At 35.9% G+C, this 13,794-nt stretch overlaps 1 protein-coding gene across 2 annotated transcripts in view; it reads left to right on the forward strand.

The window, feature by feature from the left end:
• PRDM5 (PR/SET domain 5) overlaps positions 1–13,794 on the forward strand; it is a 2,968,604-nt gene that overhangs the window by 1,997,317 nt on the left and 957,493 nt on the right. For both annotated transcript variants that reach the window (XM_044074997.1, XM_044074998.1), the window contains one exon: positions 11,027–11,120. In XM_044074997.1, coding sequence (XP_043930932.1) covers positions 11,027–11,120 — 94 coding nt within the window. The remainder of the gene's footprint in view (positions 1–11,026; positions 11,121–13,794) is intronic.

The raw sequence follows: 13,794 nt of genomic DNA on the forward strand, positions 1-13,794 counted from the left end.
GGTATCTAATTCCATTGTATTCAGTTTGAATGTGTGCAAGGAAGCACTGTTAAAAATGAGTCAGATGTTTCACATTTGATAAAAGCCTTCTGTTGTTCTCCTTGGAGAACAGGAGTCCCCTTCTGCCTGTCTTCATATCAATAGTTTCCAAAGGGATCAGGTACTGTGCCAAAGTGGGGAGACATTTTTTTGCCTCTGTGAAATATCCGGATAATCTGTCCTCAATTTTTTGTCTCCTTCCTCCTTTCTACCATTAAAATGAACAGGGGTTCAGAGACACCTATCCAACCATCAGAACTCCACTGCATGCTTAAGAAGAAATACTTCAGTGTGACTACCTGGGACAGTCTACACTTCACTAAAAACAATATGAAACTCCATGCTCAGCATGTTTCTTGTTATAATGTATCCAGTAACAATACTTCCCTTATCTCACCAATTCTTCCAGTGTACGTTTTTCTCATCAGTGCTACCACCCCTCCCCCTCTAAACCCTAGAACTCAAAACACAGCATCCTTTTCAGGTAAAACCCAGGTAGCCTCATTGCTTTTATAATATTTTTCACTGGTCTATATCTAGTCATACCCTCTCAAGCAGCTGGGTGTAACTGCTCACTAAAAAGTGCAATGTTCCTTTAGTTTCAGCATTTTCTACATCAGGCCATATTGCTTTCACTGTAAAATCAGATAGCCAATTGGAAGCCAACCACACATAGGTGTCCCAAGCCATCGTCTTACCGCCTTGCTAGTATCATATCTCTGCAATTCTAGATCCTTTCTCCCACATAATTTTAGCATTCCCTGTGGATTTTATTAATATATTCAGAGATTGAAAGAACTGTCATATGCTGCACCAATGGGGTTATTTCTTTCAACAGTGCTATTTTTGACAAGATAGTCAAGTCTGGGACTTTCCTTCTGTCATATAGTTTCTCCAATATTGTCAGTAACACTTCTTAGAGATGTCCCTAACTTTGACTCAAAATTTACCTTGTCTATCCTAATACCTCCTAAAGCTGCTGATTTTTTTTAAAGAAAATGATGGATTACACAATAAATAATGACAATTATTAGAGTTATAGACATCTTTTACTTCTGCCATGCTCCCTTCAGTTGTGGAATAGTTTGTGTCAGTGTGCCTTTCACCTTGTCTCTCTCACACATAGATGTGCATACAGTGGTCTCACTTAACCTATAAACTTTGAGCTAAAGTTCACAATTGTTTATAACATGCCAAATATAAAATCTTACTGTATGCTTTATAATACTTTGGCAGAATCAAGAAGCAGCATTTTGCCTGAAGATTACGATTTGCTATATGCCAGCATAATACTCAACAAATATTAAAACATATCAGCATTGCTCTTCCCTTCATAAACTTCAGATGCGTTAGATGTATCAACTGCAGTTGAAGGACACAAATCCAGGTTATCGTTCTCTTTTTAAAAGTCTTGGTTGCTCAGTGTTCACTGAAATTAGACAATAATTTAAAAGGTAAAAAGATGTCTTTTCCTGATTTAGGGAGCAACACTGTCAGGGTTTCTTTATCCTGTCACCAATAACCTGCGTGCCTTTCAGCTTCCTTATAACTATAAAATTCCAGATAGACTCATCTGCTTCTGGGGAATTGTCTCATATAAGCTTCTTGATGACTTTCCAAACTTCAGAGTCAGTGATAAGGGCATACAAAGTATCTTCTTTTTTTTGGGGGGGGGTAGCTGTTTGTTGTCCTTTGCTGTCCTTCTGAGTTACCCCAGCATTTTGTAAGGCAAAAACTAGACCATTCTTTAGCCATATACAGGTTAGAGCAGAACTCATGAAAGATTGTTTGGATATTGTTTAAGGTACGATGTACCATACCGTGTATATTTAAGGTCCCACGTACTATAACATCAGTATGGTTCTTGCAAAATAATATGTGGGCGCTATTGACTATTACAGCAAATAATGTGCCAACAGCTTACTATGTTATAAGCCTACATCCCAGATTCTGCCTCAGAACTGATAGATATAATATAATCTTCCTCCTGAACCTTATCTATCCTGTCTTTAGGGAGCTTTATATTATACTACTCTGTTGTTGAAAGCACCTTACATTAAGTTGGATATTCCTGCAAACACCATTTCATGCTTCAGTTTCGTTAGCTCTTGCTGTGAATTCCATTTATGAAAGAATCTTTCCCATTCACTGCCTCCCATAGCAACTCTTTACATGCCTCCTTATCTACTTACTGAAGTATCTGTTTTAGGACTGAATGCTCTGCGTATACCACTAGACTACTGACTGGAGTTTATTTGCTATCTTATTATCATCCTGTAACACTTGACTATTTCCATAGCCCCCTTCTCTGCATTGATTCCCTCACACCAGTACTACAGTGACACAGGCAGATAGCCAGACATAAAGAAGTGTCGGCATTGGATTCTAAACTGCAAGGCACTTGTGCCATTGCTAGACTGCTTCTTGGGGTTAAAATGCCTTGCAAGAAGATATAATCCTGTATACCTATGTTTTTCCCACCAAATTTCCATCAGTAGGATTTTCTGTATCAGATTGTTCACAAAAACCTGGACCTTCCTGCATGCTTCTCACTGGGCTGCCATATGATCTAATCAGGGATGCCAGTTTCAAGAGTAGCTATAAAACATAGCCTCTGTCTAGAACTTTCATGGGCTGTACTTAATGGTATCTACCATATAGAAAACATGGAGTAGAGGACTCATTTGCTGGGACATCTCCTCTATTATTGACCATGTACACCAGAGAAAGCAGGGTCATTAACTGTCCCCCCCTCCCCAGAGCAGGAAATCTCAAACAAATGCAGACTGACTGCTTTAAAGACGATATATGTAAACTGCCTAATGAAGTACATATACTGACAACATGGTGAGGCTGTTGATAGGAAAATGAGAATACACCATTTACAAGTCTCTAGTGACACTGGAACTGTTGCTGCCTTTGTCTTTGACCTGACAGCTATTTCCTGTGTCTCTTGCTGTCTATTTCCTGACCTCCTTTGGCTGCCAACCTTCTCCATCCTTTTTTGACCACACAGACTCTTGTCTGGAGTAGTTGGGTGCAGTCATTTCATACATCCATTCTGTTATCTTTATGCTGCCCTCAGAGCTTCTGACTTCTGTGTTTAATGATATAAGAAAATTAGTGCCTTCTGTGGTTTTAGGAATGTAATCTTGTCAAGTGTACTTTATGTGCATTTTGGCTAGGAATCATAGTTGACTCAAACAACCCAACCCATGATCCTTTACTATACCCACATAAAATTCTCTTCATCTGTGACATAAATTAGCAGTAGACTGGAGTAACTTCCTCTGAGTGTTATTCATTGCCAGTGCTTTTTCAGATAAACACATTTTTACATTTCCTGCTTCTCTCTGAAATTCACCAACTAAATGATCAAGTCTGTAAACATTCTTGAATTCTCTTCTCAGCAGGTTTATGCAGTACTCCCTTTCTATGAACACATCATTAAACTTGTGAAAGAATGTTATATAGGGAAACTACACATTTATTCATTTTTTTAACTTTATTGACTGGAAGAGTGATTGGTCCTCGGAGTACTTTTAGCCATGACCTGGATAAGTTAAGTAGTTACAGATTTTCAGTAGAGTTACATTTCTTTGAAGAGTGTAACATACACATTTGCAGAAACAAGAATATTTAACAAGGGAAAAACTGCAGTAGAAAGGTTATCACAATTAATGTACACATTTTTACCTTTTTCTCTTATCTGCATGACCTTCAAAACATATTTATCGTGTGTTAAATGGAGCTCACATTTTAGTTGAATTTAACACCAACAAGATGGGCCTAATCTAATCCATATACTGATTATATCATTATGCCTCTGCATCATCAGTACACAACACAGTCTTGCCTCTTCAAATTATAGACCCCCCCCCATTATCCAGTAACAAGCAAACTAATACCTGACATCTTGCCTCATTTAATATTTGGAGAAGGAAAACTTTCATCATCTCTGTCAGTCTCACTTATATTCCATTCCCTTATTTGTGTTGCAACTATAGCTTGGTTGTTTGTCTTTTTGGCTTTTCCCAGTTAGGGGTCGCCACAATGGATCTCCGTTCCACTAATGATTGGCAGTAGATTTTTATGGTGCCGAGTTGCCAGCCTGACGTGCAACCTTCAGCGAAGGCACGCCCATTCACGTATGTCTTTCGGAGGCCACTCCACCGCGAAGAGGACATGCAGACTCCACACAGAAGGCACTCCAGCCGTGAATCGAATAGGAGAACCTCTTGCTGTGAGGCAACAACGCTACCGCACTACCACCGTGGCTGAGCTGCAACTATGGCTTGTTTTAAACCTTCATAGAAACTCAACCCAGAAATCTTCCGTAGTTTATTGCTTTGTATTCCCAGTTAGTACCCCTTCATTTTCAGAAACCATCATTTGTTGAAGTTTAATTTTCTACTTTCTGAGAGTAGGCTTTTTTTCCACCAATAAATCAAGGAGTGTGCATTTAAGGTATTAAATAATCAGTACACAATAGTGCCTCTGTCTTACTTTCATGGCTGGCTGGGGCATTATATGTGAACATAGTATGACAAGTGAAAAATCAAAGGGATGTATAAATGTTCTAGTTTTATTTCAGTTAATATTGATGATTATTTAAGCATTTACAAACCGAAAACTGGGGAAGCTTTTTGGTTTGCCTAAAATCCACAAAAATGTAGAACAACCTTCTTTCAGCCAGGGAAGCAAGACAGAGGCGATGGCCATTTATGTAGATAAATTCTTACACATTCTGGTTAGTAAAAGTGATTTAAAGGATTTCTTTGATTTCAGGAAGACTAATAGCAATATTAAAGTTAATGATTCCATGATATTGGTTACTGCAGATGTAACCTCTTTGTACGCCATTATTCCCAGTGATGAATGGTTAGAAATGGCGAACAAAGGGTTGCGTACATTAGAGCTCTTTTCAGAGCAACAAGTGAGGTTGTTCACTGAGGTTTTGGTTGTGATTTTGACTTACAATTATTTTTCCTTTGACAGTGAAAAGTAAAAGAAAATAAATGGGGTCACAATGGGTGCTGCAATGCCAATCTTTTTATGACGGGCTGGGAAAAGTAATATATTTATAAATCTAAATTTTTAAACATATGGTCACATATAAATGCTTTAGTGACAATTTATTTATTTTATGGAGCAGCACTATGGAAGAACTTAGAAGTTTTTTTGTATATTTAAACAAAGTTACAGGTTATTTAAAATTTACTTTTCATGCAGGAATCGCAAGTACTATTTTTTAGATCGTACGTTTTATAAATGTAGGGAGAAATTAAATGCAAAGATTTTCAAGAAAGATGTGCAGAGTAATGCTTATTTGCACTATAAGAACATGCATCAGCATAATCTCAAGAAAAAAAAACATTGTTGAAAGTCAGTTTTCAAGAAAAAGCAGGCTTACAGATGATACAGAATTATTTAATGTTGGATGTGAAATAATGAAAGAAAATATTTATGATAGGGGCTACACAAAACCAATAGTGGATAATTTGATGGATGAATTTAACAATAAAAGAAGCTGGGGGGTTATATGTGCACATAGTATGACAAGCGAAAAAGAATCAATAGAAAGAAAACATTTTTCTTTGGCCTGTTTATTAAAAAACTCAGTTGATGAAAGAAGTATTAGAGAAATAATAAAAGTGAATTTGAAATTTCTTACGAACTTCCCCAAGTTAAAAATGTTTTAGTTGAAGATCTGCTTTTTGTCTCCAAAAGATGAAAGGACTTAAAAGAACATTTTTATAAAAATAACAATTTTTGTTGGAAAAATTCTGGTATGTTTATCAAAGGGATGTATAAATGTGCTAGTTGTAATTGTTGTAAACACATGTTGGATGGAGACAAAGTGCAAGTGACAGCAAGAAACTTTTAAATAATTTTAAGAAATAAATATATTTTTAAATCTAAATTTGTTGTATATATTGCCCTATATGGACTATGTTCTGCCAGGTCTATTTTATATCCTCGAATGCTTAAAAAAGCAAATTCTGGTTGATCGAACTTATTTTCACAAAACTGCAAAATATCGAAGCAGCAGAATCTCAAATTTTTTCCTAGGGAAAGAATTTGGTTGTCAGTTTCTGTTGCTTCGGTATTTTCAGTGTTATGGTGGAAAGTTACCGGTCGGATTCAGGTAAGTGTGCAATTGTGTGTATGTGAGTGTTAGGGTAATTTAGGTTAGTTAGGGTTAGGGCTCGGGTTAGGTGTGTGTGCGATTGAGTGGACATGAGGGTTAGGGTGGATTTAAGTGAGTTAGGGTTAGGGAGCGGGTGAGGTGAGTGTGCAATAGTGATGGACCTTAAGGTTAGGGTTTGGGTTAAGGTAAGTGGGTAGTTAGTGGTGTGTGCATAGTTTAGTGTAGGGTTAGGTATCAGATTTTAGGTGTATGTGTGTGGATTTCTGTTTGTTTGGTGTGCTTGTGTTGTGTGTATGTGTTTTGGATCAACGATTTTTTTCCCTGGGGAAAAAATCGCTGATCTGACAGTTCGAGATTGTTAGCTTTCGCTTAAATTAGGTCAATCAATCAGCGTTTGCTTTTTTAAGCGTTCGATGACATAATATAGACCCGTTCTGCCTTATACGTAGGGAAAACAATGAGGGAATTCCATAGGAGGGTTTATGAACATTTGCGTGCTGTTGAAAAATTAGACATAAATTTTGCCTTAGCTAAACATGTATGAAAATGTCATAAAATGTTGGTAATAAAGTGTATTTTAGATTTTCTGTTATAGAGAAAATGCATAACTATGAAGAAAGATTTGATGCCGAGGATGAGCTTGACTGGAAAGAATACTGTTGGCAAATAAGTTTGAATGCTTACAATTTTCCTGGCATCAATGATAGGGAAAGTCTCAAAATAGTGCTGAAAAGGACAGGGTTAATTCATTAAAAAGCTCAATCATGTGATAGTTTGAGAAGTTATTTAAATGGTTTTACCTTTTTAATGGTGTCTGTTGAATTTCTATGTATAGAATGAAAGTTCTTACCATATTAAATTATTTTTATGTTAAGTTTTCAGTCGTTTTGTGATTTTAACAGTTTTTAGCGAATAGCTTTTGAGTTCGTGCAGCCTTATATATGTAACAATATTGACATAATACATTGAGTTATTTTCTGCCACTTAATTCCCATTAGTTTCATTTATTGTTGTAATGTTAGTGGCAAAACAGTGTTCTGTTAACCCCAGAGATGTATATTTTAGAGCAGTTGCTGAACTGCTTTTTTGAATAATGTATGATTTACAGTGGGCATGCTGATAGAGCTCTCCAATCAACATACATGCATGCTTTCAAATACAAATAAAGATTAGTTGTATAATAACCCTTAAAGCCTTATGCACTGAATTTTAAAATTAGGTTTTGCAGTTTTGACTTTTGACAAGTAATTTTGGATACATTCTGAATTGTCTTCTAGGACTGTGAAGACAGCTTGATTTGCAGTCAGAGATACGGGAGTTATATGTAATATTTAAAATATTGATATCTATTTTTCTTGCAATAACTGCATAGCTTTAACACTATAAATAGAAATGAGCTTGTCGTGGCATACTTAAAACTGAAAACAAATAACAGGATCTTCTCAGTACACTGAACAAAATTAAAAAAGAAAATGACTTTTGTAATGATTTCTGTTTTTTTTTTTGTGCTCTGCATTTTCAAAATCATTGTACAGCTGTGCACACAAGATGCCGACTAGTCGTTACCTGTTTTTTTTGTTTATTCCAGCTCACCTTTTGAGTACCTCAGGATTTCACTTATACTTATATTGTATGCTACTTCTTTTGTAAACTGACAATGCACATTGCAAACTTTTTTCTTTTCTTATCCATAAATATTTATTTATGTATAATGCTGAATAATAGCTAGGTGCCAGTTGAATAATGTTTCTTGGAGTTTGTATTTTTAAATTTCCTAGGCAGTCATTAATGACCTGTGGAACTTTGGTCTTGGGGTCATTAGATGGTTACTTAGTAGCATCTTGGGTACATTAATTGTGAGATCATTGACTCTTGCTGCCTTATTTTATACCTGAAGTCAAGAAGAAAATAAGTCCCATAAAGCTTCTGTATATGTACAGCCATACAAAGCAAAGTCTTTTGGCTTCTCCCATTAGGGGTTGCCACAGCAGATCACTGGTCCTCAGATTGATTAGCTGTGGAATTTTTACGGTGTTGTGTTGCCAGCCCGGCATCCAACCTTCACAGAAAGCGCGCACACACACACACACACACACACACACACACACACACACACACACACACACACCTACTTGCATGTCTTTAAAACTCACCCAACCGCAGGGAGGACATGCAGACTCCAGAAAGAAGGCACTTCAGCTGAGAATCGAATCGGAGAACTTCTTGCTGTACGGCGACAATGCTAACTCTGCACCACTGTGGCCGACTATATATGTACAGCCATACAAATGTCTCAAATGGAGATACACTTTGGATGAGGGATAAGGCATTGTGACACTAAGAGAAAGATAAGTGTGTGTGTGTGTGTGTGTGTGTGTGTGTGTGTGTGTGTGTGTGTGTGTGTCTTTATATTATGTATTCTGTGTCATGTCATTATTATCTGTGGCAAGATTCATTTGTCAACTTATTTATTCAAGTCTGTTTTATTTAGTTGTATTTTAATCTCTGTTGCTGTACTTATGCACTGTAGTGTGTTTGTCTCAGAATGCCATCTGTGAAATATAGGACATAAGACTTCTGTTTGGTACCACTGAATGGAAGCATGCCTTTCAACATGCTGCAAATACTTAATAGCACAAACCAGTTTAGTATCTAAGGTACATTTATTTTATTAAATAGGTGGGGAAGAAAACTTAGTGAAGAGCAAAAAGTATAAAGAGAAGATTCAGAATTTCCACTCAAGAAATTACTGCAGTAAAAACCATGAAAAAGAATCGATGCCTTTATAGACATAATGGAACACAAGAACAGAAGATCAATACTAGGAAAGCAGCCATAAGCCTCATAAAATGCTTAGCCATTTACACCTTTAAGCAGACACACTTAAAAATCTCTGCCCCTTTTCAAACACTTAGTAGTACTCATGTCCCAAACTAAGCAGGGCTGTAAGGGATAACCAAAGGGGACCTATTTTTGTTATATATGGAACTGAGTTTCCCAGGGAGACCATACCTTTTGAATTTTGTGGCATTATTGCAAGAAGTAACAATAGCACTTAATGAAGATCCAGTAGTATATACTGTTGATCTTAGTGTGGCTAGGACGTTCAGTGTTTCTGTACGTAAGGAAGTAATCCACAGATTATGTGAATCTGTATGCAGATTAATAGGTTAATCATTGGCTAAGCACAAAATTTAACAAGTCAGGATGGATATACCAGTGGCTTCCCACAAGGCTTGGTATGGCACACCTGTTTTAAAACGTTTGTTATTTAAAAGTGAAAAATGGGCTACATGTAACCACATATGTTGATGACTGCAAGCTGGGTAACATAATTACTACAGTAAAAGATACCAAAATTCTCCAAGGTGGTCTACAATAAAATATATACGTAGCACAGTTGTAATGAGCTCAGCTTTAATATCAGTAAATGTAGCATTGTTAGACTTAGCAAAAAGAACATAAATTGTGATTTATAAAATAAATGATCAAATTGTTAAAAATGACACAGTCATTAAAGAACTAAGGACAATAGTAGATACTGATTTTAAACTTTGACCACTGTGTAGCTACCAAGATCAGAAACTTGTATTCTGTGAAGGGCATGTCTAATCACTGCAGAGTAATTATTGTACTACTTTATACCTCACTAATCCACTCCATTATTGAATATAGTGTGGCATTTATAGGCTTCAAAGAAGCCACCTGAAAGAACTTAAAATGGAATAGTTCCTTAGTTTAAAAAAAAATCAAACAGAAAGATTTCAGAAACTGTCTGTTTAGTAGAGGTTACTGAGAGGTGTCCTTTTTCTGATCAATAAGACTATGTTTGATCTAGCATTTTTGAAAGTCCATGCCTAGAACGCACAACTGGGGGACCTAATATCAGTTTGGAGAAGCTAATAGAAAAAATAAGTATCAGTAACAAAAAAAAAAAAAATGACAGATGCATTACAAAACACCTTTCGAGATTATGGAATATGCTTCTCATTAGAAGTTAGTCATTTACTTCTTTCAAAAAATTGTATTAATTAGGGTCCCCTCAAATTATCTATGGTATGATGCCAGTTATTCTCATTAGGGATACAATTATCGACCATCGGATAGTTAGGCCAGTCCAACTCCAAGTATTACAGGTTAAATCAAGCATCATAGCGGAAATTGGCCAGGCTTAAAATGTCCCACAAGGGCAGCTAGCCTAGTACTTATGTATGAACTTGTGTGTATATGGGAGGTAGAATATAGCAGTGTTAGAATAGAGTAGTCAAGCTTGTTTAAGGCTAGTACGTTTCTAGGCTTGGCAGTCAAACCTGTGAATCTAATATTTCTAACCTGTGGGATACAGCGCACATGTATGTATGCATGGGGAAGGGCTAATAATTACAAAACATTTTAATTATTTAATTTATTTAAACATACTTTTAGTTTTAGAGCACATTTATCTTTCTGTCTGTCTTTCTATCTATATAATGATTTTAAAGAAAACAGCTTTTGTTGTTGAATACAATGTGTGATTGTAGGATTAATACAATGCAATTTTATCTAAGGCTTAATTATAAAACATGAAACAAATTAGAAGCATGGTTTCATGATATGGTTTTACTTCTTGAGTCTTGTTTTAAATACCCAGTACTAAAATAAGATTATGATAGCTTGTATTATATTATTAAGTCTAGCTGCAGTGGTTAAACCATATAGAATGTATTACTTTTGCTCTGCAGGATTATATACTTATTTTTAAATGTATTATATTCTTCTGTCAACACCTTATATACATGCCTTTAAACATGCTTTATTTATGTAATGATACTACCAGTTACTGTCATTTTTTTCCAGACGCATACAGGAGAAAAAGAAAAGATCTGTCCATACTGTGGTCAAAAATTTGCCAGCAACGGAACACTCAGGGTTCACATTAGAAGTCATACAGGTAAGGTACCACACTTCAGACTTGTTTGGAGTGTGTGTTTTTATTCTCTCTATATATACACACACATATATATATATATATATATTTAAAAAATAAGCACAGTGTGTTGTACAATTAACATTTCTTTGTATGACACACGAAACAACATATATAAAATAATGTGTGTTTTATTGGCAGTATATAATTATATAATTTGTCTTGTGTATGTGTGTGCGTGTGTGTGTATATGTAAATATATATATATATATATATATATATATATATATATATATATATATATATATATATAGGTCCACTTTTTAATCTCGAAATACTGAAATCTCAAGTTGCAATATTTTGAGTCTAGAATGTCGAAAGTGCAGTTTTTCAAAACTGCACTATGTTGAATCTTAGTTTACTGAATCAGTGTTGGGTTTGCTGCGCTGTTTAATTTAGTATGTGCTGTCCCTTTAAGGGTTGTGTGGTATTGACGGCTGATGTTTATTTCTGTAAGGAGATTCAGGTAGGTGTTCAATTTTTAAGGCTTTTAGAGTAAATTTATTAATGTTTAATTGTTGTGGGGAGTTATAGATGTAGGTTGGCGTAGGTGGATGAGGGTGTATGTGTGTGAGTTCTGAATGTGATTTAACTTCAGCGTCCAGACTGGCTTTGGCCCTGTCGAGTGGAGGACAGTAACAGTGATTCCTGTGCATAAAGGGGGACCATCAATAGACTAGGAAATTACAGACCCACAGGTCTGACAAGTCCTATATGACATAGTCTAGGGCAAGTCAGGGAATGTATGTGCTCCTTTTTGTTCGAGTTAGTGCGACCTCAGAGTTGGTATATATAAGTAGTGGGGCTGTGGGAGGTGCAGGGGTGCTTACCGCCTTGCAGAAACATATGGTAGTGTTATCTGTTTTAGTTATGTACTGTTTATGGGTTGTTTTTGGGGAGGGTTGAATATTTATTTGTGTTATTTAAATTCAATATTGTGAGTGTTTGTGATTGTATAGTATCATGTTTATGAGGTTTCGATATTTTAGTCTTGAAATACTGAAACTTGAGATTTCAGAATGTCGAGATTAAAAAGTGGACCCATATATATATATATATATATATATATATATATATATATATATATATATATATATTCTTTTTTATTATGTATGGACCTCAGCCACCCAGGCCAAAAGATATATATGACAAGAGCAGTAAGCATTCATGCGAAGTAGCAGTGCATCACTGTAGTATATACATCATTACATATTTATCAAATCCAAGTAGTTACACTGATAAAATATTAACCATGTAAATTATAACAGTTTTATAAATTAATTAGATTGTCTAGTCTGCACCATAACACCTACTTCACTCAAAGAGACTCAAGTATCCACTTAAGAAGACACATGTTATGCACTCCAGCACTGCAGAGATACTGCCTGTGGTGGCTGAAAGCTGTGAAGTTAGTTCTATGGGCACAGATGCTGCCTGTGTAGTACAGAAATTCATGAGCAAAAAGCTGTGCAAGACGCTCCTTTGATATTCTGTGGTTGTGTGCATAACAAACAAAACAAAGTACAAACTCTTCCCTACACCTAAATCAGAATTTCCAGACCATTAATTATAGATTTGCAGGGGGTAAAGAGGATGATTACCAGGTTCTAGAATAGCATTTCATCTAGTCATTGCTAACTGTTCTTCCAAATGCCTTGAATTGCATGCTGCTCTAAACAAAGTATGTCACTGGTGTACAGTTCACTGCAGAGGAAACATCATTTTCTCAATGGGAAAAGCCAAATGGCTTTCAGCCACACAAGTCTTTGCTATTCACAGGCTAGTCGCTATTGAAATTATTGGCAACCTGATGCTGAGGATTTACACCAGGCATATTGTCTTCCCTCACCAGAACTCTAAAAAAGTGCTCATGTGCTAAGGCATTGCACTTCCATACCTATCCAGTGATTATGAATTTTGTCTGTTACTCCTTTTAGTGCAGCACCAAAGTTTCTTCAGTGTTTGGGCCTAAGGTTGGGCTCTCTGTATTTGTAAATATTTGGAATGGTACATTGAGATGGTTAAGAAAAATTGGGGCTTCCTACAATTAGATAAGCAAGTAACAACAAAATTAGGGGGGGGTCCCCAAGTTTGTATTTCGAAGAGACCAATCTTTTAAAGAAATTTTACGGAACAATGGTTGCTCACACAACAACACAAGGGATAGGAGGTGTGGCAACTGTAAACATATTATGATAACAGGGGAACGTATCAGAGTTAACCATAATATAATTCCCATTGTAGGACATTATAACTGTTACACACAGAATGTAGTATATATTGCACAATGTCAGAAATGTCCTGTTTTTTATGTGGGAAAAACAGCTAGACAATTCAGTGAAAGGATAAGGGAACATTTACTGGATACAAAACATAACAAAGCTACTAATGCTGTAGCTAGACATTTAATGACAAATTCTGATCATGAGTTTAGATTTTGTGTGATACAGCACATTAGAAAAGATGTACAAGGGAATACTCTAATCTAGACATCCACCTGGACATATGTGAGTTAAAATGGCAATTACGTTTAGATGCCCTTAACTATCCAGGCATTAATGAAAGTATCAGTATAGCACCCATCCTCAAGTTAAAACATATTTTAGGATAACCTACTATTATATATCTTAGGTTTTAT

This window comes from Protopterus annectens, chromosome 6.part0 (assembly GCF_019279795.1).
Source record: "Protopterus annectens isolate FY-2018-M chromosome 6.part0, PAN1.0, whole genome shotgun sequence".
NCBI classification, from domain to species: domain Eukaryota; kingdom Metazoa; phylum Chordata; order Ceratodontiformes; family Protopteridae; genus Protopterus; species Protopterus annectens.